General features: G+C 50.9%; 1 protein-coding gene across 1 annotated transcript in view; it reads left to right on the forward strand.

Moving 5' to 3' along the window:
• AGAP1 (ArfGAP with GTPase domain, ankyrin repeat and PH domain 1) overlaps positions 1-27,120 on the forward strand; it is a gene marked incomplete at its 5' end in the record, with an annotated part of 295,221 nt that overhangs the window by 189,359 nt on the left and 78,742 nt on the right. The window contains one exon of the mRNA XM_081096019.1: positions 9,522-9,683. Within this exon, the coding sequence (XP_080952145.1) occupies positions 9,522-9,683 (162 nt within the window). The remainder of the gene's footprint in view (positions 1-9,521; positions 9,684-27,120) is intronic.

Consider the following 27,120-nt stretch of genomic DNA (forward strand, 5'->3'; position numbering starts at 1 on the left):
TTTTAAAGGAGAAAACTGAGTCATAGAGAATTAGAATCACTTTCCCAAGGGCACACAGCTGGCAGGGATCAGGGGTGTGACCTGCAGATGGAAGCCCAAGCCGTGTGCGCCCACCTGCACAGGTGTCTCCATGTCACCATTCTGCCTTCTTCCTTCACCTGATTGCCTTGGATACCACGAGTGTCCCAGGCTCTGGATCTGCTCATGGGCTTACCCACTGAATTCCGTTCTTGTGCCCCTTTTCCATAGTAAGCTCATAAGTGCCGTGCTCTTCTCATTAGTATCAGCATCTTCTCGCTTTCATTTTCCACTCATCCTCATCAGGTAAGTGCCAAGTCTGTTCAGTTGCCCGAACGCACATGCCTCCTGGCGGGGCCGAGTTCCCCGGCCAGACCGCACCTCCCTGGCCTGCAGGGTGTCCCTGTCCCATAGACCACCGCCATCCCAAGGTCAGAGACACCTTCACCTGTGAGGAAGTCCTGAGATCTAGAATTGGAAAGGCACTTGGATTTCATGGAAGAAATGATGTATACCTATTTCTTCCTTTTGTGAGCCAGAGCCAGGGAAACAGAGGGACACTAAAAATATCCCGGAAGCTACTCCCGGCAGCCCTTCCCTGCTCGGAATTGCAGAATGGGGTGTTTGCTGAAGACCATGGGAAATGGGGAGAACTCGGATGTGTGACCTGGGTTACACCCCCGTGGGCCTGGAAAGGGAAGGAAGACCCTCTCTCCAGTCTCCCGCCCAGAGGACCTGGAAAACCTCCCTTCCGGCGGGGACTTGGCGTCTCCCCCACCCCGGCCAGCGATGGGCTCCCAGGAGACAGCCAGGGCCCCGGCCACCTGTGCTGAAGGACATCACAGGTGTGTGGGCAGGAGCCATTGGCCAGAGCATATTCAAGAGACAATTACGGATCATCGGAGAGCTTCTGCAGGCATGGGGAGAAGAGAAATACTGTGTTCCTGAGGATTGGGGTGGGCAGGGTGGGAGGAGGCTTGCGTCCTGACTGCAGAGGTTGGTGGGCAGTCTTCCTTTTCACCTCCCTCCAGGGGACAAAAGGCACCGGCAGGAAGAATGGGAACCGGGGTCCTTTGATGAATAGCAAGCTACAGATCCACCTCTGGGCCGGGGCTGTCGCTCTCCCACTGACCCTTCCCTCAGCCACAGGGGACTGGGCTTCTGCTTAAGGAAAATGGGAAAAATGTCAGTTATTATGTTTGCGAACACAATCCTATCTTTCATTTTATTTTACAGCAATTTCCCCAAAGATCCACCACAGTATCCTATTGAACTATATTGACAAAATTGTAGCCGCGATAAAGAAAACGCTTTAAACTCAGAGCAAACCCATCGCAGGATCTCCACGCACTTTCTTTTATCGTATTGTATTATTTTTGCCAGGACAAAGCCCAAATTCCAAGATAGCTGTAGAGCTAATATGATAAAACTATTATGGTGCAAATGAAGCCAGATCCTTTTATAAGAGAATGTTCTAGAGTTAATGCTGAATCAGTGGTTGCTTTTTGTCAGGAGTAAGTTTAATCTTAAACACCACCATTACACTTTGAATGGCTTCTCGTTCAGAAAAATGGAAAATACTAAAAAAGAGCCATTCATTTGGCCACTATTATTAAGCTATTGGAAAAGGCTGTACTTTAAACAACACTTCAGAAACCAACCGGTGTTTTTTCCTGCGGTTTTGAATGAAGATATTATTCGTGGCGTCTTCATCCATGGGGTTGTTGGTGGAGACAGTTACCCGAGTATAATATTTGACAGATTTTCGTCTGCGTTAAAATTACGTGTCATGTTACAGAGTTTCCAGCATCTACCGGTCGCAGGCGTGTTTTCGATTTGAGACTGACAGGAGGTTGTCATGAGGTTCGATAGCATGAAACACTTGGGGGCAGGTTTTCAGATCGGCTTTTCTGTTTTTATGAAACCGCTCACTGGCCTACAGCTGAGCCATCGTGGTGATTAGATTTCCTTTGAACTGTGTTCTTCTTGTCATTTTTAGAAATGACTGCAGAGTGGGGTTGAGATGTGGTGCCCATATGATAATCATTAAGCCAGGAATAGACATAAACTGGGATTGTCCCAGGCAGAGCCGGACGGGCCCTCCTCTCGTTAAGGTGGTTCCTCTAAGCACCTCAGATGGAGCCTTTGTTTCCCCCGGGTGCCACCCACCAGCGGAGTCCCTTGTATATGCCAGAAAAACCAACAGTGTCCCCGTATCCTAGGTGACAGGGCTCTTCACGTGCCTCCCACCACGCCAGCCCGCCCTCCATCAGAGCTTAGAGCCCTCGAAGTGTGGGAAACTGTCCGGCTCCGGCCAAGGAGGAGAAATCTTAACTAGATTTGGGGTGGAAACAGACAGTCCACTGTGATCTGTTCATTTACTGTCTGATTTGGGGAACCTTCTGTCATCCTACCTGCTACAGAGCTGTGACCTTGTAAATACTGGGTATCCCAAAAAATGTATACACACTTTGAATCGTTAATTCCAATGGGTTACATCTGAAAAGAAAGATACATTGAGCTATCAGCTCTTAAAGGTGTGCGTATTTTGGGGGACACCCTATATTTCAAATACACTGTTTTAATAGTATAGTCATCTTCCATTGACAGCACACCAGGTTGATTCCAACATTCAAGGAGCAGGCGACCTCCATGTCTCTGCTTCTTCACGCCAATGAGCGTCTGCAGAGGGGCTCGCCGGCCACCAGTTAGGACGCGAGTAGGTTGAGGACGTCCAGTTTTCAGGCAGGGGAAGTGACAGGGTAACTCCCGCCCTGGAATCTACATGAAATATGTAGCACAGTCATTTTTTATTAGCAGCAGGTTAACAAAATTTTAGGAAAGAGAAATTTTCTCTTTTCGGGGGCTGTTGAAGAAGTCATCTCATACTTCAAAAAAAAAAATCGTAGAACAATTACCCTCAAATTTAAAGGTGGGGGCTTTCCCCCCATATTTTCATCAAAAATGTTTATTTTTTTAAAGGATTATACAGGTATTAAACAGGTACCGAAGGCAGTTCATGATGCAAATTTACGTAAATATATTTTGAATACCTTTTAGATCCACACCGCAATCTGTAGCCTTACATGTGACTATGTACTTACAGTTGGATTCATCTGTTAGGTTTTTGCACTGTTAACTATATCTGGTTTTTAAACCCATAATGCCTTTCTGTTGTATTTACTGCTATTTCCCCAGGCCCCAAGAGAGCGCCTCCCACAGGCAGCACTAGGTAGTTATTTGTCCAGTCAGTAAATATCTGGTGTTTCAGCGTTCCATCGCGCAGGCGCGCGCACACACACACTCGCTCCCTCCATATGTAGTCATGGTCACACTCCTAAGTGATGTGCTTCCTCCCCTGTGGTCCTGAGTGGTTGCCCTAGTTGAGTTCCAGGGCTCTCTGTGTGAGACAGCTCTGGGTGGACTACCAGTGGGACCCAGCCCTTTGCAGCTTCCCCGTGGGCTGGGTGGCTCAAGGAGTGAGGGCGTCCGGCCCAGCAACCTCAAGCCCCTTGACTGGGGTATTGTTCAGGCCCAGGTGTGGCGGAAAGGAATGGGGTTTCTGAGACGTGCGGAACCTCTCTTTCAAGTGGCCAGGCCTTCCGTTTGAGGCACCTGATACCTCGGTGCTGTCACTCACGGCTCTGGCTGTGGCGTGCCACCCACCGTCAATAAAGGCTTGGGAACCACAGGGACCCCTTTCATTAGTCAGACCACCTGTCCCATGGTTTAGGAGAAGGTCATGAAATTACATAGACTGAACAAGAACTTTTTTCAAGTATTATTTCAAACGTGCATGAGATATTATTTTTATGACTTTGCAAATTAGCCTTTGATTTCATTTAAAAAAAACACACCACCGTTGACTTCAAACATGGCAAAAGATTACACATGATGCCTGAGGGGACTGGAGATCTTTTTAAAACGGAGATGTAATTTATCATTTTCCAATGGTAATAATGTATTCTCCAAAGTGCCCCAAACTGTGAGGATTACTATTAATACAGCCTTTTTTAAGCTGGTATTTAAATAATATTTTAAACCTCTAGGTCTTAAAGATACACTTGTGCATATGCTAGGTCTGTGTTTCCTCCAGCATTCAAAGGTCCACCCAAATTCATGTTCTTTTCTTTGTGCTTCAGTCTGTCTCGGAGCATCCTTTACTGAAGGACCTTCTCACTGAGCACCTTTCTTGGTGCTTGGTGCCTGCTGGGCATGGCACACAGGATAAGCTAAAAATCAGAGAGGCGCCATCACCTCAGGGAAACGCCCCAGAACCACATCACAGCACCCGGGGTTCGGTGTGTGCGGCGCTAAGAAGAGGGGCAGCCTCCTTGGCACAGGCTTTAGGAGCCTGGCAGTGTGGGTGCCTGGGCAGTGCTGGCAGGGGAGGCACAGAACTCCCAGGAGCAGTGCACAGCATGTTTCCAGAGCCCACAGAGTGTGTCTGTTGATGTCCCCTCACTAGGATGCACCATTCAGCACAGCAACTATGTTTTATTTACTTCTGTTGTTACAGCTCTGGAAGAGAGCCTAGCACTGGTGAGTGGGTCTGTCTGTCGTCCGTTTGTCTGTCAGTTGGCCTGGCACCACACTTAGGTCACAGTTGAAGAGCAGTGCGGCTCAGTGTGGATGGCCTGGGACCATGGCCTGTGCACCCAGGTTTGGGTTGTGCAGGCCAAGCATCGGTGTTCCGGAGGGCTCTTCTGCCTGTGAAGAAATTGATTTACTGGTACAAGCAATGAGTCACCCAAAGCCGCGTGGCCAGGCTGGCAGTGTGGGTGCCTGGGCAGTGCTGGCAGGGGAGGCACAGAACTCCCAGGAGCAGTGCACAGCATGTTTCCAGAGCCCACAAACGCTCATTTCCTGGGACCCATATCTTGAAAGCTGCCCTAACATAGTAATTCTAGATATTAAAATATACACAAAGGTATTGATTTAAGGCCAAAAATCTGAAATTCATCTAAGCAGTAGGGACATAATTAAGCAAACTAAGACACACTCTATTCATTATGATGTGAAAAAAAATATGGATGTTTTTATCTTTGACATTTCACCTTTGGTCGGTGGGATGAGATGTTAACTAACTGACCTGCTTATTGTAGTCTGGGTTTTTGTACGCAGCTTTCTTAAACCGGCGACACCATCGCTCTCCTTTTCAAACCACGTGATGCCAGTAGATTAAGGGCCAGAATGTGCCATGAGGAAGCAGCCTTGTGTTGGTGTTTCTGTCCCTGGTGCAGAATGAACTGGCCGAAGGCGTTCAGCACCGTGGACAGCGCTGTCCGTGGCCTGCCCTGGCGGTTCGCCTTCCCTGCCTCAAGCAGGACAACCTGTGCAGCAGTCTGTCCGTCATTTGACTCCTGTGACTTGCAATAGAAACAGCCAAGTTTCTGAAGACTGGACATTTATGTCACCAAAGAGGGATCATACATTTAGTTAACTTCCCTGTTTAGTTGAGTTTTCCTCAAGACATTCTTGGTCTTTCCCCAGCCTCGACGCAAAACAGAATCTTTTTGTCACTTGGCAGCCATGAGCACCAAACCTGAGAAATGGTTTGGCTGATTATGTAAAAAGAGATGAGGCTGGGGAAATAGGAATCTCTTGAAATGATTTAAATTCCACCTAACTGTGCCGCTCAGAGCGCCCTTATGTGTCTCGGAGGAGTCCACCAGATGAATTTAAACAGTGTGCAGCTTGCATTCGGCTAGCATTTAACTAGAGAACAGTTTCATTTTTGACCCTTAAGTAGAAAATCTCACTTGCATACTCTTACGGGTTTTTTCTTGGCATGTTCCCACCTGGACTTCTTACTACATGTTCTTTGTTTCATCTCTCCCCTAATCAGAGGACTGCATTTGGTGTGAGCTGGCCATCAGGCACGAGGAGGAACTAAAGGGTCTTGAGGACATCTGTGTAGTGGGGAGAAGGGAGAGCGGAGGAGATGGTGGGTGCAGAGAAAACGGTGTGCACCAAGATGGGGAACGTGGGCCTGTGCTCACTCACCGGGACAGGGAGGGAGTGGGCAGCTCCCACAGAAGGTCTGCAACATGGCCTGGGCAGTCCCCTCTCAAACTCAGCTTTGGGGCTCAGTCTTGCATGAGGCCTTCAGCTCTTACTTCTGAGTGTCCCCAAGCTCCTCCTCCTGCTCCATCCCCGCATCACACCGGACTGTCCAGGCGACGTACTTTGTCTTCCTATTGATTGCTTTTCAATGTTGAATGAAATGACCCCTCTCTAGTGTTTTCCTTAAAAAAAAAACACCAAACAAACAACAACAAAAAAACAGCCTCATTGAGGTAAAACTCACATGACATACACTTAGATTATTTCAAGTGTTCAATTCAGCAGTTTTCATATATTCACAGAGATGTGCAGCCCTCACCATACTTTGGTGAGGTTTAGAACATGCTTACTGCCTCAGAAAGAAGCCCTGCACCCTAATGAGCGACGGAATCTGTGCGGTTTCCTTGTAAGGCTTGGTAACCATGGGCCGTGAGTGAGGGCTGCATGTAAATGAAGATCAGGTTTCCTAAAGTCCGGTCAGTGCTGCTCCATTGAGAGACATCCGCTATAATTAGAACGGCCCGCGTAGGCACTGCTTCTCCCCCGATTCTCTCTCCTCCCCCCTCCCCCATTGTGTCCCTTTCCTCCCCACTTCTGCGACTCCATCTAACCCTGTGTTGTCTCTTCCTTTCTCACACCTGTCATCTTCCTCGCCCCCCATGGTGTCCCCGCTGCCCCTTCTCCTGACACCATGCACCTCTGTGCGCACCGCGAGTGGCAAAGGGAACCGGACAATGTGCCCGGCTCTGAAACATCTTCAGAGATGGGGATTCAAGTCCGCCTCCTCCTGCTGAAAGCGCCGTCAAAAGGCCTGTGAGAAGGGCGAGGTTTTGAACTTCACTTCACACTCACCTTTTAACAGAGGCCGGGATGTTGTGATTTCCCCGATGGCAGAGGTGGCCTGTCCTTTATTTACCAGCCCGCACATCTCTCAGCTTCAGAAGGAACAGAGCCCCCATTCAAGGTCCAAATCAGCTCTGCGCAGTGGGCCTTGTCTCGGAGGATGCGCGCTTTAATTTCCCAGCCTACCGTGGCTTCATCTTGAATTTGTAGAAGGTCTTAGCTCTCAGCGGATCCCCTCCCCCGCCCCAGCCCTGACAAATAGCACTGAGTTTGATCATTTTGAATTCTTTTAATACCCACCCCCCAAAAAAGATTTTTGCTATTATTTCTGAAACCACCAAATGAGTGAGGGTATACGTGAAAGGGAGAAAGCGAATGCACACACCTGTCTTTTCCCCCTTTTCTTTTTCATAAAGATGCCTGCTTCTTGGGACCCTACGTTGAAAGCATCTCGTATTTTTAATCAGCACGTAGGAAATCCACAGTCGGCCAACCCTCCGGCCCTCAGCAGCTCCTCCAGACAGTGTGGGTGGCTCCCTGGCACAGATTCTCAGCACCCCCTCCAGCCAAGCCCACAGGGAAGAGAGGTGGCAGGCGTCCCTCCAGAGGGCCCAGGGCTCCCTGAAATACAGACTCCAAGTCTGGGGAGTGGCCACCTTCGACCTGGGTAGTCCTGGGGACGGCTCAGGAGGGGCAGTGGCAGTGGTCACAGCACTCGCTGCGGCCATCACGGTGGTGGGGACAGTGCAGAAGGATGCCTCCCCGCAGATGCCTTTTCAGACCGCAGAGCCGGTCTGTTGGAGCATCAGCCGGGACATCAAAAACCAATTCACTACACCTGGCGGTGCCGGCGATCGCCGAGGCGAGCTCCCCACAACAGTTCATCAAAACGGGCCAGCTAATGATCGGCTGGGCAGATAATCAGAGGAGAGTTAATTGTAAGGTTCGACATGGCATCTTGTCAGCAGAGATAAGTTGTCACGTTTTCCACTTGAGCTGAAACTAAATGATTGTAAAATAAGTTATGAGTGTCCTTGGGCCTGTCTGCCGGAATGATAGCTAAGAATCCATTCCTGGCCCATCAGTCTCGGGCAGGCTGCTTGATATTTATGCGAACGGAGTGTTATTTTATCCCTGCAGTCATGCTTGTCAGCCTCCCGAGTGAGGAGTGGGCTGCCTCCCGGACTCATACTTCACGTGCCGCAGCTCGGAGAGGCTGCAGACTGCTGTCGTTACTGCTTGGATTATATATATTTTGGGGTGTGCGTTGAACATTGATGCCCGATTGGGAAGAACTAATGGCTGACGCCCATCGCGCGGGATGGTAGTGGACGGCCTATCCAGCTCGGGTCTACGTGGCCCTGTCAAAGCCGAGATAGGTGTGGAGTAACGAGGTGCTTGCTTTTTTAATTTGGCATGCCCTCTTTCTCTTCACCTCTCCCCTCCCACAGTCCACGAACCACCATCGTCACCTGTCCCGGTGCCCAGTCATTGATACAAAATGAAACATTATTTGCAGGCCGTCAGGGGGCGTGGATGGCGTCGTTGCCGGGGCTGCGGCTGGAGCTCATTTCCGGCGTCTGAGGCTGGGTTTTCAGCCTCTTCACTTTGAGGGATCTCTTGTCAGGCAGGGGGTCGTCGGGAAGGGAGAAGCACAGTGTGGAAGCCTCGTGCGTTTGGGTCGCTCCTATTTTAAGATGAGGAATGTTAGCTGCTCCTGGGAGCCAGGGGCATTAATATCCCAGCGCCAGCTCAGGCCCCGGTTAACTAGCAACAGTGGCCGTCTCCGCATGAGCCCCAGGCCACAGTCCCTGCTGGCCTCCTGCCTCGGCCTCCCTGGCCCAGGACCATATTCCTCCCTGACCTCTGCCGTAATTTGCTTCCGCGATCGCCTTCTCTGGGTCACGGTTGTAGTTGTATCCTGGCCACAGCCAGCCCGCCCGGACCCGCACGCTGAGCGCCCTCTAGGTGGACAAGTGGTTTGGTGGCAGCTGCCTCTCCTCACTCAACCATCCACTCCTGCATTGTGCCTGCTCCCCGTAACCCGCCCACCATGGCCACCCAATTCAGAGTGGCCCCATGCTGTTTGCTGTTCTTCCTCCAGCAGCAAACTGAGAATCCCATTTCCAGGGCCCCGGCCACAGTGCGTAGTTCCAGGTGTATAGCAATGATTTGATGTATATAGGGAAGTGCTCCCAGAGTAAGTCTAGTTAATACCCATCACCACTATTATAGTGTTTTTTCTTGTGATGAGAAATTTTAACATCTATTCTCTCAGCAACTTTCAAATCTCCATTACAGTATTGCTAACTACGTATTACATCACATACAGAATTGTGTTGTGTGGACTGTGATTACATGAACTGCACCGTAGTGGTTTTATACCTGGAAGTTTGTACCTGTTGACCACCTTCAGGATCCTTCAGTGCTGAGTGCTCTGGACCTCCATCCAGCAGTCTCATATGTATTGTGTAATATGCTTTATATTCCAATAGTAAATGACTTGTGGGGCTTGATATGCTCTTGGAGGAACGTGGTTTTCGTGGTTTGACATGCTGACGCTTGCTCTGTTTTGCCTTTCCGGTCCGACGCAGACACGGGGCTGGGCGACTCCGTGTGCTCCAGCCCAAGCATGTCCAGCACCACCAGCCCCAAGCTTGACCCGCCCCCCTCCCCCCACGCCAACAGAAAGAAGCACCGAAGGAAGAAAAGCACCAGCAACTTCAAAGCCGACGGCCTGTCAGGCACTGCTGAAGGTAAGGCCTCCCAGGACGTCAGAGTGGGTTTGCGACTCGGAAAATCAACCTGTGCGGTCACCTGCCCCGAGAAACACGTGTGCAATAATGAGGTCCCTGCAGGTGCTTCCTGTTTACAAGGTGGCGCCAGAGGGCCCTTGGGACTCCTCATCCCTGGCTGATGTGTGGGCGTATCCACCAAACAGTTGTCTTCCTCCTGGCAGCTGTCGCCTGGTAGGTGGTAATGCTGGGGTCCCCGTCGTGTGCCGGTCAGTTCTCTGGTCTTTGGGCCACCTGGGCTGAGCGTCCACTCCCACTGAGGGAGACGCACCTCTCCTGATCAGGAATCTTCTCTCCTCTGGTCGGCTCTGTTCTGCCGCCACCCCTCCCACCAGAGCCGTGCACACTGACGTGGCTCCCGTAAGGCCCAGGGGCCACAGCTCCTGTGGCGGCTCCTCCGACGTGTCAGGTCCTCAGTTTTTGTCTGTGACGCCAGGCGTGACCTTCCTGCAGCGGCGCCTTCTGCCGGGTTTACAGGGTTCCTCCCACAGATACAAGTGGGGATACACACACACACGCACACACACACCCGCGCACGCGCGCACACGCATGCACTAACAGACCACATTAGAAGAGGTGGAATTAATGCAGTTTTCATAAGCAAGTTAAAGACATACCTCAAAGGAAAAATAAACTTCAAGCATTGTTGGGTAACGTGACGTACTACTTGCGAGGCCAACCAGGGTTAACGGGTCTGTTTGCAACAGGGTTCCACGAGCCCAGGACTCCCGCTAGAACATAGGTGCTTCTACCTTCTCTGCTCCTCCCTCCCTCTTTCTACCTGGTTGGCTGTTCACCATGAGATGTGGCAGGAATTGGCCCATTGCCTCCTAATATCCAGAAATGAGCCTGGAAACGTGCAGTGCACGGGTGAGCAGGGGGAGAACAGAGTGCCTGTGTGTGCGCCGAACGTGATGTCTGCCACAGTTCTGCGAGCTGGGCCGTGGCGTCGTTCCACGTATGAAGAGGAGCCTGAGGTTCAGAGTGTCGAACAGCCTGCGGGCGCTCACGGTGGCCCAGCAGGGGCGCATCTGAAAGCCCTACTTCCTCCCCAGGTTTCCTACCAGTGTGCCTCCCATGGGCTTCCTGCTGACAAGTTCAGCCAATGAAATCCACTTTTCTCCTGGGGTGATCAGTGGGGAGATTCTGTTCGGTGAGCACTGCTGAGAAGTAACGATTCCAGATGAAAGTGCCCCCAGATGCCACTGTGCTTCCCTTTGCAAACAGATTTGGCCACAGATGCTGAGAGGTGACGAGACGCCTGTAAATGACCGTCGGGCAAGAGCACCTGCCGAGCACACGGCCACACCCACGCTGACGGGGGGAGGGAGGGGGGGGGGGCGGATCCGAAAGAAGCATGGCCTTTGACCCGAGGGGTGGCATGGGCCGCACACACCTGCGGAGAGAGGGAGATGGCTTCAGGGAAAGGCCTGGTCCCGTTTCTCAGGTAAACTTCTTACTGTGTTTGTGGTGTGTTTCCAACCAGTGAGGTTGCTCAGAAGCACCACCTGGAAGATTCTGTCAGTCCGCCTGTAACTACATCCCACACACTGACACTAATTATCCCACCCACCGCCGACAAGGTGAGAACTCGGAATGAGATGCAGCCTTAACGTGAATTAGTAGCAGCTGCACAGCCAGCCATTGGTGACTGAGGGAGTTGGAGAAGGGACCGTTGGATGCCCATATTTCCAGCCCACTTTCGAGTTACTGGGTCTGCTCTGTGTGTTTCGAACAGTAACCTCTGACACGGCTGAGATGGATCATCCACCCGAAAACAACTGTGACATAAATAGAAAGGCTCCCGGCGCCACAGAAATACCCAAATTAAAAATCCCAGCAGTGCCTCAGGCCTGCGATGAGGAATGGTCACACGTGTCCCGAAGTTCATCCCGTGATCCTAGGGGAAGCCGACCCCCTCTTTCTAGTTGAGACAGTGTTGTCTCAGTCACACCAGGGCCCTAACATCCTTCCCACAGGAAATACAACAGTAAGTTCTCTGTGAAAAGAAAATGTGTATTTCTCCCCCAGGAAGAGCTACCTACCAAACCATAAATGAGTCGTTTTTCTGAGACAAGCCTTGTTTCTAAGACATATCTATGCATCTCTGAAGTCGTAATGCACACTACAGTTCAGGCCATTTTTGACTCAATGATATTAAGTCTCAACAACGCTTAACTTCTTCAAGTGCATTGCATAGCCACGTACATGTCAGCATTGTGTTCTTGAAATTAAAGCCAGTTGTATGTGTTTTATTGTTAGAGGATACCGTTTAATTTTAAGGAAATATTTCTGTTTCTCTCTTCTGCGGGCACTGTTACCACCTGTATTGTCTGTTGCCCATGGTTGTGCTGGAAACTCAATTGCAGATATAAAATGTTTTATAGAAGATGTCATTAAGTGGTTGAATTTTATGGGTTTTGACATACCCCTTTGGAACAAATGACTGCATTTAATTATCTTTAGAGTATAAGAAAAAAAAGGTTCCACTGACAGTCAACTGGCCCAGTCAGAGCTCCAGGGAACACGTGGCGTCATTGAGGGGAGTGAACCACAGGCATGTCCACAGAGCCATGGGCATGCCACAGGGGTGGTTATAACCCCAGGGAGGTAACAGGGAAAGGAGGGGGCAGAAACCGTGAAGACCTGTGGCCTTCAACCAGGGATATGTCCAACTCGTGGTGGCCCAGAGGGAGAGGGGGCCCAGGGGAGGCACCCTGACCTCACTCCCCCTGCCTCGCGTCTCCTCCCTGTCCTGCTCCTTGACCAAACCCAACTAGGAGCCAAAGGGCACAAGAATCCCTGGTGCAGGCCACGCACGTCTCTCTCCAGGGCAGAGAAGGAGGGAAGGGGGACCAACCACCAGCATCTGGGGAGGGCCCGGGTCCCCCCTCTTGCCTTGTGCAAATCCCTGGGGAACCGTGCTGCTGACCCTGCTGCTCATTGTCCATTCACAGCAGACCCGGTGCCGCATTCGGGCCACTGTCCCCGAGGGTGTGGCGGAGCTGGGTGCCCTTCCCCAGCCGAGCGCAGGGTCCAGCACTAAGTGTGTCTCACTGTGGGGCGTGCACAGTCAGAGAGCCAGAGGCTGACCACTTTCTTCTACTTACAATTTTAAATGAATGGAATAAATCTGGTCAATTACAGGAGCAGAAACTACGACTGAAGAATTCCTTTATAAATAACTGAGTCCATCGTGGCGACTCGACAGGCTCATGCATATGATGAGTCATAGAGAAGACATTTGCATGATCAAGCCCTTCCCTGGGCTCATATGTAACTGTTGGTGTCATTTCCGGAGCCAAGATGTAAAAGTAATTCAGCCCCCTCCGTGAGGAAGTGTGGGTGCAAGCGAGGGCCATGGATTCTGCTTTCTGTTGGTGACATACGTCATTTAAACAGAAGTGACTCGGAAAGGTGGCTGGATGCCGGCTCTTCCAAGACAGACCTGAAGCTGTTGCCTTTGGGCGGGTGAGGGGTGCTGGCCGTGAAAGGCCCCCACATGTCCCTCACTGGGCATTTGCCCCCCCCCCTTCTGCCTGCTGGGAGCCTCCTCAACATTTAGATCTGTTCTTAGTCTCTGAAAGTATGAGTTTTTCAAAGACTGTGGCCCTTTTTGTATTATTATGCAACTTGGTGATGTTTTTATGCAGGAGAATTAGACTGGCCAGAATGTGGGACAAGGCATGAAAAATGGTGAGGGTGGTATTAGCTTAAAAAAACAACCACCTCCTCACATATCACCTGTTCCTACATTATCCCTATTTAATAGACCATTGGCACTATTGACTATTAAAACACCAGTGCTATTCTTGATTTTAAGTTGGATTTGATTTGCTCAGAGTTACTCAATATATTTAAGAAAATGTACGTTCAGATCTGGACACAGTCTCCATGGTGATGGCAGAGCATCAAAGCAAATGCAGGCATTGGTGAGAAGGGTGCTGATGGGTCTGGACTGGGGTCATGGAGGGCATCCTTGAAGGGAGTTGACGAAGGACGGGGGCATAGAGGCGGCTGGCTGGGTTCAAAGGATGGAAGGACAGTCCTGACTGTCCCGGATGGTCCCCATGGGCCTTTTTGGGATCGATGGGGGGGAGCCTCAAGGAGATGGACGTTGGCTCAGGTATTGAGAGGAAAGCTTTGTTAGAGCCAAGACTGCCCTGAGAGGCAGGGGGCCTTTTCCCTGCAGCAGGCGCAGCCCTGGCCAGGCCACCGCCATGGAATTCGGGTTCTGGGAGGATGATCGCACCAGGGCCCCTGTTTGTGTCCAGAACCGGGTTGAAGGTGTGTGCCGGCAGAGCTCTTGGCAGTGGGGTCCTGCGGACGTTTAGCGACAGGCATCTTAGGACATCCTCTTTGAATCGTGAGGCGTTCCGGCACCTTCTTATCCAGAGTCCAGTGGCGAGGTTATCGAAGCCAAAACAGAACAGCCGTCTCCACAGCCGCATTCTGTGGTCCCGAAGCTGGTGGCTCCTGTTCATCTTACGACATTCATGCAAGTTGCATCGAGCGTTAATTCCCCTGCGTTCCCGGGAAGCGGCGGAAGTGGGGAGAGGTTAAGTGGCGTTCTTGTCCAGGGTCAGTTGCTGGGAGGCGCCCGAGCCGGCGCTGCATTCTCTGCCTCCGTCTCTCTCCGCCAGGCAGGAAGCGCGTCTTTGAGGTGTGCGGAGCGGCTTTTGAATCTAGGAGTGGGGCCAACGGCGTGGCTTTCTTCATATTTCTCAGATTCCATGTAAAGACGCTGGCTTTTATATGGCTCCTCACACCTAGAAGTTGTGTGGCACAGATCTTCCTGTTCAAACACAGGCCAGTCCGGGCCGACGCAGGCTGATTATACACAAGCGTGTGCAGAAGTCCTGTTGGGGGTTTTTTCCTCTTGGATTCCCAGTGTTTGCTCTAAAGGCCTCAGGGGAACCTGACATATCTTTCCCATCACCAGCCATCCCAGGCTTGTTCGTCCTGGGTCTTTATGGAACCAGTGTGTCCGGTGGGTCCTGGTGGACAGTGAATTATTATCTTAGAGTGGGGAAGTCACACACTGGCCTCTGTCCCTCACGCCGGAACAGGAACGGCCCATCCCCGAGTGATCAGGGGAGGCCCCGAGCCTGTTTACAAATTCCATTAACTCCGCGTGGCCGAGGTCAGCGCGGGCTGGGGTTTCCTTCCTGCGTTCAAAGGAGACCCTGACGTTGTGAGTCGTTTTGGTCTTTCATCAAATATCAAGCAGCCAGCACAGAGGAAACACGGTGCGTTTGGCTCCAGGGGAGACACCAGAAATAAAGCCCAGCGCCTCTGCCCCAAGGCGCTCGGAGCCTTGAGAGGAGACTCACGGACAGCGTGCCTGGGGTTTCAGGCAGAGCGCGGCAAGGCCTGAGTGGTCCGGGAGCCAGGCAGCACCACGTTGGGTTGTAGAAGTGACGGGAAGCTAACCTGTCGTGGAATTTAATCTTATTTCCTGCGGATGGAGTGCATACTGGCCCTCATGGTGGAGAGAACGCAGCAGGAAGCATCACGTTTACAACACCTTTTTAAAACACCGACGCGGGTGTTAAAATTAGCTGCAAACCGCAGTTTTGTTTTCACTTAATGCTAAGAAACAAAGGTAGCTGTCCTTCACTTTCTATTAACTAGTTAATAGGCACTTGGGAGAGAAAAAATAAAGAATTCCGCACGAGGCATTGCAGTTTTCTTTTTTCTTATTTACATTATGGTCCTTATGACAAGAAATTGATACACAGGCACGTGAGGCTCCGTTAGGCTGTGACATGGGGCTGTGTTAACCGCCGTGCAGTGGGGGCCTTGTGGGGTTACCTGGGGAGCTTGTGCCTCAGAAAGGGAGGGCAGTTTGTGCCTTTTGTTATTTGAGTCTCCTCGCTGTGCCGTCCTCATCTCTGCCCTCCTCGGGTGCAGGTAACACACTGGTTACTGCTCGGTGTGCGATGGCCTACACTTGATGGGCAGGAAGTCAGGGCCAAGGAATTTGTTTAATTTTGTATTATCTGAAGGCATGGCTGGAGAGGGAGAGAGGAAAAATGTATGGAAGCTGTGCCAGCACCACTCCCATGCAGCCCTCTTAGATTTCCACTTTCTGATGCTTGCACAATGCCAGCATGGCAGCTACCTCGAGTGAGAGGAGAGGGAACGAGAAGTCTCTAATCGACTCTGTGAAAACTCCATCGTCCACAGTAATTTTTGGTAACAGTAAGCACTTCTTCATTGAACGTCCTTGTTATTAAAGGTTAGTGCCTCTGACTAATTGAACTCAGCAGTTAATCATAGTGAATGGGAAAAACCAAGAATGGGAGCACCTTCCAGGAAGATAACGCTCGCACACAGTAACTGTTAGGGAGCCAGGAGCCTGGCCGGGTTTCTTTGCCCTTGAGCTGGAAGGTATGGGAGGCACCACCTGCTCTGGCGGACTTGCCTGCTGCCCACGGACCAGACCCTTTTTCCAAAGAGAGTGCTCCATGTAACTCCAGCTTCTTGCTGAAATGGAGTAGATCTGGTTTACTGCAGACATTGACGTTGCAGATGGGGCACAGTTGACTCGAAAGCCATCCTGCAGGGTAGAGTCCATCCAGCACAAACACACACGCACCATCCGTGCGCGCGGGTCTTTGTGGGAGTCAGCAGGTCGGAAATAAACAAAGATGAGTCAGTCTCAGCGGGAGAAGCTGGAACAGAGGACTCCCATCATGACGAACCGACAAGGAAAAGAGGATTTTCAGTGCCTTTTTTTTCTTTCTTTCAAAGTAACACACAAACGAAAGCGTCAGATTGAGTTCCGTGAAAGTGCCTTGATCACCTGCTGCATGCCGGCGCTCTGCCTGGGCTGTCTGGGAAGGGACCGCGCGGCCCCTGCCTTCAGGATGCCCACTGTCCATCCGGTGGGGAAAGCAGATCCTTACACACGCCGTGGCTACATGGGCAGCCTGTGCGGGAGCCCAGGGCACGAGCACCTGGAATATGACGATGGGATGAAGAGCCACTGGGAACTCCAGGGGTGCCTGGGAGACGCCTGATGAAATGGGACAGACTCGTCCTCTGGGGTCTCCTGCCGTGCAGACGGTAGACGCGCCTTCAGAAAATGCAAGCCGGCACCAGCGTTCCTTTCTAAAACCACACACAGGCCCTGCACCCGAGTGCCTCTTACGCTCCCTACACACGGAGATGCCTTTTCCGCTGCAGGGCTCAGTCAGCAGGAGTCAGCACAGCCTCCGGCACCATCCCCTGAACTGAGGACCCCACACTTTCCTCTGGGTGGCCTGGGCTTGGGGTTCTGCCTGGTTGGGGAGACCCCAGGGAAGCTGACTTTGGAGGATTCCTAGATAACCTCGCGAAGTCATTTTCTTGACGTTCTCAAACTATTAGAGCTGTCGACCTGTTTGGGTGTCACTAGAGTCAGCGATGAAATTGAGGCTGGGTGTGATGGGATCCCCACCCTCACCATTTTGTCTATTATTTCCCATAGGTCCCATCTCCAAATACCATCACATTGGGGTTAGGGCTTCAACAGATGAATTGGGGGAGTGTAAACCTTCAGCCCAGAAAGCCTTGTAGCTTCCTATTCCTGTCTGTGGGACTAGATGTGCCCACGCCGTGAGGGAGGAAATGATTTCATAGACTCCATCTATGGAGGTCCCATAGCCAGAAGAGGCAGGGCCAGTCCTGGTGAACTGGCGTGTTTCTTACGTCCTGATTGCTTGTGTACTTTCTCTACTGTTACATTGCTGCAGTCATACAGAATGCAAATTGAAACTAGCGTTCAGGAAAAAATTGTGCCGATGTGTCCAAATCTCAGGTCTCCATCCGTGCGCTCTCCACTAGACACACACATCCAGGGACTCCAGGGAACCCGGGGCCTAGGAGGCTTTGGTCTTCAGGTGTCCTGGCCAAGCACTGCGTCTCTCCTCCCAGCCCTGGCACCACTGGAACTCAGCCGTGTTTCAGTCCCACCTGGAGGGTGCCAGTCCTTATGCTGAGGATGTGAAACACAAAAAAGAAGATGGTGAATAAAAGCAAAACTTCCTTCTATGTAAAAGGAATGTGCAAAACATCTCATGTCTCATTCAGCTCGGGCAGCCACAGGAATCCCAGCCCAGGGGGCTCAGGCAGCAGACATTTATACCCCACAGTTCTGGAGGCTGAAGCCCAAGATCAAGGTGCTGGCCCATTTGGTTTCTTCCACAGATCACATTCTCTTAGTGTTCTTTCATGGCCTCTCCTTACTGTATGCAGAGAGAGGGAGAGAGAGCTTCCTTTGCTTAAGAGGCCACTAACTACAGCCTGAGGGCCCCACCCTCACCATTTTGTCTATTATTTCCCATAGGTCCCATCTCCAAATACCATCACATTGGGGTTAGGGCTTCAACAGATGAATTGGGGGAGTGTAAACCTTCAGCCCAGAAAGCCTTGTAGCTTCCCATTCCTGTCTGTGGGACTAGATGTGCCCACGCCGTGAGGGAGGAAATGATTTCATAGACTCCATCACTCAAGTGGAAAACAGCCCTATGGATCATGTCTATCCTCCACCCAGGCCTCCCTCCCCAGGGTTGGGTCCCTTGTAGGAACACGTCATTAAGCATGAAGGGAGGAAGCCATGATTGACTCAGTGCTCTCAAACCTCATTGCATCCCTCAAACAGGAGTCGCGTGGGCAGGTGGGGAGTGTTATCTCCAATTCACAGATGAGGAAAAGGGCTCACTGAGGTGAAATAAGCCGCCCACAGTCGGCAGGTGAGTGCAGATTTGGGGTCTATGTCAGGCCTCTGGGACTTGGACATCTGCTCGTCTCGCACCTCCTGGGAAGGGCATGGGCACTTGGCCGTAGAGGGCAACCCTGCAGGGAAGCTGTGCCCGCCACTGCCCAGCATCGTCCTGAGGACTCGGAAGCAGTAATTTCTTCCAGTTTTGAGCTCAGCCTCAGCCCCCAGGGTCCCTTTTGTGCCATGGCTTCTGTGCAAACAGTGTTTCTCTTCTCGTGTGTGTGTGTGAGTGGCTCCTGTACAGACAATTAGAACATGCTGTGTTAGGGGACAGGCATGTTCCTGTCTATGTTACGAGGGTGCGTGTCTCCTGAAACTCTTTGAACTTAAGGACATTTAACTCGGATGCAACGCATCTGAGTTTTTATGTTCGCCTTTTGGGGAACGTGGGGGAGGGGAGTGAAGAGTTTGATGATGGAGGGAGGAGGGGAGCAGTGGGTTGAGCCCCCATCATTCACCTGAGCCCTTCATACCGATGTAAGCATTAATTAGACGTCTGCCAGCCCCAGTCAGGGCGTGCTTTCGTGTCATCGGGGTGTGTGTTACGAGAGCTTTGGAGCCACTGTGTTTCGAGACAGACTGTTTATTTAGTAATCTTGGCTGATGCCCCCTGCCCTCCGCCTCCCCCGCTTTCTCATCTCAGACATCTAACAGGCACCAGGTGGGAAGCCCGGGGTGTTCTCAGCGATGAAGGAAGCGGGTCCTGTGAAGACTTCAGCGGGCGCGGCCACTCACACACACGCACACACACACACTGCGCAACAAGGGCTTCTTTGTACGCGGGACACAGAGGAAATTGGCCATTTGTCTGTGGGGTAATGGGCTTTGCTGGGATATGAAAATCTCTCCAGTGGTTGCATTCAGCGACATCATATCCCAGTGCATGAAAAGCCACGCGTGCACACAGTTTAATTCCATTTAATTTTTTTAAGGGGGGGAAAGAAAGCAAAGGGAAATGTTTTAGTTTCTCTTAAGCTGATTTCTCTCTGCTTTTTCTTGAAAGCGCCTTTCTAGTTGCCACTCAGTGCTGTGATCATTATCTGCCACCTCGTCGCCTTGCTGCCTCTGCACGCAGTAAAATACAAAAGAGAGGGAGAGGGAGAGACCGGGGAGCTTGTGAAGTATGACTTCCTATCCCAAGACTCATTGCCCGCGATTCGTACCGCTTGACAGTAATGATCTTGTTACAGTACTCTGGACCTTGAAGAGATTTCACGAGGAGAGGGAAAGGACGGGGCTCCGTGTAATCAAGTGGCGCTGAATATTCCACGCGGTTTTGATCACACACTGATTGGGCACAGTTTTAGCCCATCTTCTAGTCAATTACACATGGCCCTCGTGCTCCTCGGAGAGTCCGAGCCCTGATGGCTGTTGTCTGGGCTCGGGCCGCCAGCCAGGGGTTTGAAGAGCCAGCATACCGCCATCTGGGATAAGTGCTTTTAGTTGGAATTGATCACCTTTCTTTGGCTTTTGCTTAATAGCAGACTGCCTTTGGAGGGAACCACAGGTGAAACATGGGCGCCGTAGCCGTGGGCTGCATCTGAACTCGTCGGTTCTGAGGCTTCCCTCGTTTCCACCTGATTTCTGTGTAACGACAGGATGATACCGAAGGTCCTTCGTGGCTACCGCTGACGAGCACTCGTGTTGTGCGTCGAAGACAAGCTCAAGTATATGCACCCCATGGTCAGGCTCCCATGTTAATTAATCCAGGGGAGGCTCTGGGCTACGAGGGGATAGACCTCTGTTGGCTAGCTCCATCTTGGGGGAAAAAGAGACAACACACACACACACACACACACACACACACACACACACACACTAGTTCCCTGGAGATATTTTCATCTGCAGGACAGTGGGTGATGCGTGCTTCCTGCAGTTGACTGGCTGGCTGCCTTGCTGCGGAGCAGATGCTGTGGCTGGGTCTGGGCGCACTCTGCCGCCCTGTGCCTGAAGGACTGTTACTCACAGTCCCTCCAGCTCTTCACCTCCCATTACTGAGCTCAAAGCCTAATGCAGAATCTGCAGGTAGGAAAACTCCAACGTCCTTGCTAACGTTTGTGAGCAAAACTGAGGACTCTGACACGCCAAAGCAAGTATGCGATGTTTCCAGACGCCTGTTTTGAATCCACCAATCACTGGTGTTTAGTGACCTCCAATTATTGAGGTGACGTAAGAGATGGGAACCCCAGCATTTCACCGCTAGGCACCTCAGTAGTCTGATTTGACTCTTCCTAATGAGCCAGACAGGTAGCTGTGTTCTTGTGCTTGGTTTTCATGTGGATCTTGCTTGCTTTCTGCAGTGGGAATGATTTTCCTCTTCAGCTCTCTCTGCAGAAGCCATGATACAGTTACTGAAGGCAGGGTCACTACACAGTCCGGGGGAAGGGAGGATGTACCGAAGGCCCTAACTTTATGTTCTGTGCACGCGCACGCGCGCGCACACACACACACACACACACACACACACACAGAAGTTGCTTTTTTATTTCTCAATTTCATGAAAGTAAAGAATTTTCTATCACAGTTTAGATTTAGCAACTAGCCCAGTGGTCGGCAAACTGCAGCCCCTTGAGTGTGGCTCTTCCACAAAATACTACGTGCAGGTGCACACGTACAGTGCGATTGAAACTTTGTGGCCAAAGAGCCGCATGTGGCTCGCGAGCCGCAGTTTGCCAACCACTGGACTATCCTTTAAAAGAGGAAATCAGCCCTTGCTGGTTTGGCTCAGTGGATAGAGCGACGGCCTGCGGACTCAAGGGTCCTGGGTTCGATTCTGGTCAGGGGCATGTACCTTGGTTGCGGGCACATCCCCAGTAGGGGGTGTGCAGGAGGCAGCTGATCGATGTTTCTCTCTCATCGATGTTTCTAACTCTCTATCCCTCTCCTCTCCCTTCCTCTCTGTAAAAAATCAATAAAATATATTTTTTTAAAAAAAGAGGAAATCAATGACAAAGCAGGAAATCAAAATTGACCATCTATTAGCAATAATCACTTCAACCAATTATTGACTCCTTGCTGCGTATCGCCACTGATTGAATCCTTCTGTGTCCTCTTGTAACCGTCACGGTTGTTTTCACAGTGACTGTCCCCAGCCCTCTCTTCGGAAGGCTCAGTGTGTCTTTTTATTGATCTCCCCTCACTCCAAACCTTGGCTTCTCTAGGACTTTTCCTGAGGATTAGATTCAAGTAAAATAAAGGATTTTATAATAGCTGTCAAAAGGCTATTTCTTAATTTCAATAAGTTAACATTCAAGCCATTAAAAACTTGTCATTTTACCTGTGGCTATGTTTCAGTAGGTCGACAAGATGTGCTTTTACAATTGGAAAATATCAAATCCACAATTAGCCGGTGATTCACGTTGTAAAGGCCGTAATTGTAAAAAAGCTGGCTTTCATGTGGTGCTCTGTTACAGCCTGGCAGTTCTACCTGAACAGGTGAACGCGGCACTCACATTTAAAGTCAGTAAACTTGAAGACATGATTTCATTAGTGAACGCAGAATACTCTTGTAATTAAAGTGTAATTACTCTGAACAGGCCAATTAATTAATGCAAATAGATTAAGATCAGCAAGTACTTTCTTGATTTCTCTTTTTTCTCCCTCAAACATTAGTTCATTCCTCACCCCGAGAAGGAGGGAGAAGTTCATCTGGCTGCAATAAGCTTGTTGGTGGGTCTGGTTGGTGGGAGCCACCACTTGTGGTTGGCATTTTGAGGCAACTTCCCTCCTTGTTCTAACAGACGGAGGGGTGGGGGATGTAGACATGGTTTGGCCCTGTTTCCATTTGGGCTGCACAGAAACACCCGCCCACGTGCACATGTGGAGGGAAGACCCGAGCCAGCCCGGCGCCATCTCCACACCCACACCACCGTGCCAGCAGTGGTGCCAAAAGCCAACCCCGGGCCATTGGTCTGCTTCCCTCTTGGACATATGCAAATTAACAGGTTGCTATCACCAATGACTTGTTACCTTCTATTTCCTATCACAACCAATGAGCTTCGTTCACATAGGAGAGTTATTTTTTTCCCCCAAGTTTTTTTGCTTGGAGAATTCGAAGACAGAATTTGCAAGCCATCCATTTACAGGCCAAGTCTAGTTCTTGGGGTAACTTTTTCCCCAGACCAAAAAGTATTTCGTATTATCCCTTCATACTGTCCAGGTTGGCACATGGTGTGGAGACAATGGAACATTCTACCAGTGCTCCGGTCTGAAAGGTGCTCGCGACTGCAGGTGGCTGCAGGTGGTCGTTATGGGAGGGACCTGGGAGAGGAAGCCAGCCCTCAGGAGACTTGGGGCTCCGGGATTCTTGAGCATGTGGTGACCCGGGAGAGGTGGGTGTGGACCAGGTGCAGGCTGCAGCAGGGTCTCAGACACGCAGGAGGACTCGAGCTGCTGAGGGGAACAGGACTCAGACGCCCACCTGGGCAGGGGGTGTGCAGGCTACGGGCAGGCGATGGCAGGTGCACACCTGGCCCTTCCTGGGGCCCGCCCCTGGCTTCCAGCTCTTCTCTGCATCCTCCCCTTCCTCAGATCCCTCATTCTTCTTTCCCCTGTGTCGTTCCACTTTCTCCTTCTTCCTCCATCCTAGACTTCTTTTTCTCTTCTCTCCTACTTCCTCTTTCCCTTTTTTCCCATCCACACCTTAATCTGCTTCTTTTTCTCCCTTAGTTTCTGATTTTTGAATTTTATTGTGGCAAAATATATCACAAAATGTGCCATTTTTAAGTTGTATGCTCCAGTGACATTAACAACAATCACAGAGTTGTGCAGCCATCACCACTAGCTCTTTCTAAACCTTCTTTCTTCATCACCCCAAACAGGAACTCTGCCCATCAGGCAGTGTCTCCCTGCCCCGCTCCCAGCCGCAGGGACCTCTCACCTGCTCTGTCTGTGGATTGACCTGTCCTGGGTGTCTCATGTAAATGGGATCATAGAATATCTGTCCTGTGTGCGTGGCGTTTCACTGAGTGCTGCGTTGTCAGGTTCGTCTGTGCTGTAGTCCTTCTTGGGGATGAGTAATATCCCAGGTATGGATAGACACATTTTGTATGTTTACCTGTTGACAGACACCTGAGTTGTTTCCACCTTTTGGGCTCTTGGGTCATTGAACATAGGCGTGCAGCTACCTGCCTGAGCTCTGTTTACCATGCTGTGCAGTATATGCCCAGGAGTATGTTTAGCTTTTTGCAGAACCGCAAACTCCTTCTTTTCTTACAATGCCGCCTGATTCCTTTTTCCTTCATCCATAATGTGGGATTGAAGAGGCTCCTGCAATTGAGTGAATCAACTACTTGGCTCCCTCTTAATTATAAGAATAGAGGATGTTAACATGTTTGTAACTGCTTTCCATTGTTCTTTTGAAAAATTCTAATATTTTCCATTAAAGCTTCCTTTATCGGTATGTGAGTGGCGAAGGGGTCCATCCTTGCCCTGGTGAATCAGCGCACGCTGCCTGAAACTCCGCGGAGCGGCATCGCCACCTGCTCCTGGTCAGGAACTTGCTACAGCTGAGGTCCGTGTTCTCTGGAGACCAGAGCTCTGTCCTGAGTGGCAGGCCCCGGGCCGAGCCAGTAGGCGGGCATTGCTCGCTGATTCAGTTTCTCTGCAGAGCTAGGCTTTCCCATCGCCTCGGAAATGCTGGCATTTTTTTCTGTAACTTCCCAGTAATGAGTGGCCTGGTGGGAAATGGGATCGTAAGGACAGAGATGATAATTCCTTTTTTCTGCCGACTTCACTCTGGCCAAGATTAGCTTTTTACGTTTCATTTCAGAATGAGCATCTTAGCGTCCATTCCCCTTCATTTGCCTCTTGTTTATCGCCGTGGTCCACGCACATTTCCAAGGTCGGGTGTCACTGTCACCGCCCTAATTCTCATCTTCAGAGGCTTGTCCAAGAGATGACTTCTACCACCTGGTACTGATCGCATAATTTTGTGGAAGGGTCCTTTGGGCGAGGCAGTGGGGATCCCCCAATTCTCCTTCATCTTTTCCTTTATTTGTTACAAATTTTGAGTTAGGTCTTCGGGGGACACAAATGACTGGTCTCACTTCCCTCTGCAGTTGTAGAGTTTCTTGGTTTTTCTGTTATTCTGAGCTACCGCCCCTGAGGCCTCCTCTCTGATACCCTTCAAGGACAGCCCTGGGGTTAGCATCATTAGTGTAAACACGGACCTCCAGGCACACACCGGATCTTAATTAATACCAGTTACCTCCAGGGCCGCCTCCTCCCCTGGGAATCTATGCAGCTTCCATTCACATTAATAACTTACTGGTCTTTCGCTACCTGGTGGACACTGTTATGTGCTTCTGAGATGCAGAAATGAGCTGGAGGCAGCCCAGGGGGTGGCGGGTGGGGGGTGGCCTTCCAGAGACTTTGTAAGGGCAGGATGTCCTGAAGGAAATCCCAAATCCTGAAGTCACACCTCAGCTGGTGCATGGGCGGGACCCAGGAGACCAGGTGATGGCATTGGATGGTCCGAGGCTTGGTGGTGACCTGCTCAGGGGAGAGGTGGGCTGACGGGAGACTGAGCCAGCGGAAGGAGCTCGTGTCTGGGGCATGGGCCTCAGGGCAGGTCCTGTGTTTGGCAATGAGGGGATCAGAAGGCTCCTGTGTGGACATGAGGATGTGGACTCTGAGAAGCTATGGGCTGTGGGAGATGTGAGAGAAGCTGGGGGGTGGGGGGATGACAGGAGAGTAAGGGTGTGCCAGCCTCACGTGTGGTGGAGAAAAGACTGAGGATGAGGAGGCTGGCATGACAGGGAAGGAGGCCTGGAGACGCTGCATGTGGGCCTGGAAGAGTGCAAAGGTCAGGTCAGCTGCCCGCTGGTGCGGACACAGCAGACAAGGGGGGGCCACGTGGTTCCCTGGCCTGGAACAGAATGAGAGAGACGCCAGCACCCAAATTTAAGTACTCATTTAAAGCCGAGGTTTGGATCCAGCTCACCCGGGGATCCTGGGCGCCAAGAGCCAGTGGTTTGTGACGGTGGGAGGGACGCATGTCCCCAAGGCTAAACTCCCCAGGATGTGGCTTGCACACCGGGACCTGACTGCCCCAGAAGACATTCCTGTGACGTTGCCTCCTGGTAGTGTCCCACTTGCGCCACTATTAGAAGCCCTGTCTCTTACAATGTTTGTGTATTTTTTCTACTTATATTATTGGAGTAGACAAATTACAAACATATAAGAGCTCAAATATTGCGGCCTGTTTAGCTAACTGAGCAACCAGTTAGTAGTTGAGTAGCTGCTGTTTTCAACACCTGTCGTGCCCCTGGGAAAGTGCCCGTCCCTCCGCCTGCCCGGCTCTGCCCTGTGTCCGGGCACAGACCCGCAGGCGTAGTGTCTGCGCTCGGCAGCCGAGGCCCCAGGGAGCTGCCTCCCTGACCCCAAGGCTCAGGGGGCAGACAGGGTGCAGCCTGGGAGGCCTGTCCCTGCTCCAGTGTCTGGGGCCTCACCCAGAAGGCGTCAGTCGGGAGGCACCTGATGACTGCCATTCACATGTCTGGGAATTGGTGCATCTCTTGAGCCCTTAGCTACAGCCATTGGCCACACATGGCACACGGCCGCTCCCCGTGCCCAGGCTTCCTCCCAACAGGATAGGCAAGCGCCGTGGGAGAGACACGTAACCGAGTGGAAGCCACGTTTCCCGTGTGCCTTAGCCTCCCACCCGAGGGCCAACACAGTCACCGTGTCCCACCTCAGGTCCCGGTGTTGCACAGCCCCCAGCGCTCAGTGCAGAGTCGCAGCACCCTAGAGCAGCACTCGGACCCAAAATACTGCTGCATGATGGGGAATTCGTCACTAATGGTGACTAAATATATAATGTGTCAGGCTTTATTTTATTTTTAATTGTCATACATTTCTTCTGTCTCCTTTTTTTTTTCATTTAGTAGACACATCGGTATACAGCTATTTCAATATCTTCTAGCTTGTTCCCCACATGCAATTATGTTCCGATTCTTCCAGGATTTATCCTTTGCAGCCAGCACAATGAATCGGAACGTTGCACCGTTTTTAAAAGTGGCTCAGAGAACCGCCAAATACCGAGGAATGCTCAAGAACAATGGGTCTATTTTTATGCATATTACTCTAACCATTTAAAATGAAGAAGATGAAATACAGGAAAGTTTTTCAATAATTTCATTCTGCATAGGGTTATTCTCAGCGGCCGGGAATGGCATCAGAAGTTTCCCGACAATTGGAAGAATTCGAGAGCGTTTGATTCAGCATTCCCCTTGCCGGGCTCTCAGAATGAAGGCAATCACACGGGGTTATCGCTTCGTGGGTAATTAAGGCATTTCACCCTGCAATCCCTTATTCTAATGAAGAAGAAGACATTTCCCTCTGACTGAAGTATTTCTTGTTAGGGTTTTATTTCTACTCATTGCTCCGACGTTGGAAAATGTTCCTTGTACTTCTGATTGTCTTCTGTAATATCTTTTTGAATTGTGAGTCAGGCAGAAAAAAAAAAAGTGAAGATTCTCCACAGATTGAAACTTTAAAAAAAATGCGTAGAATCTCGCCGCCCATGAAAGTGAAGCAGCCAGCATTGCACGTGTCCAGATTTTCATTCTATTTCATTTCTAGTGAATCTGCTCACTCCAAGTACAGACAGGCAGGTGGCCGTGGGTGGGA

This window comes from Myotis nattereri (assembly GCF_964212035.1).
Source record: "Myotis nattereri genome assembly, chromosome: 7".
Lineage (NCBI taxonomy): Eukaryota > Metazoa > Chordata > Mammalia > Chiroptera > Vespertilionidae > Myotis > Myotis nattereri.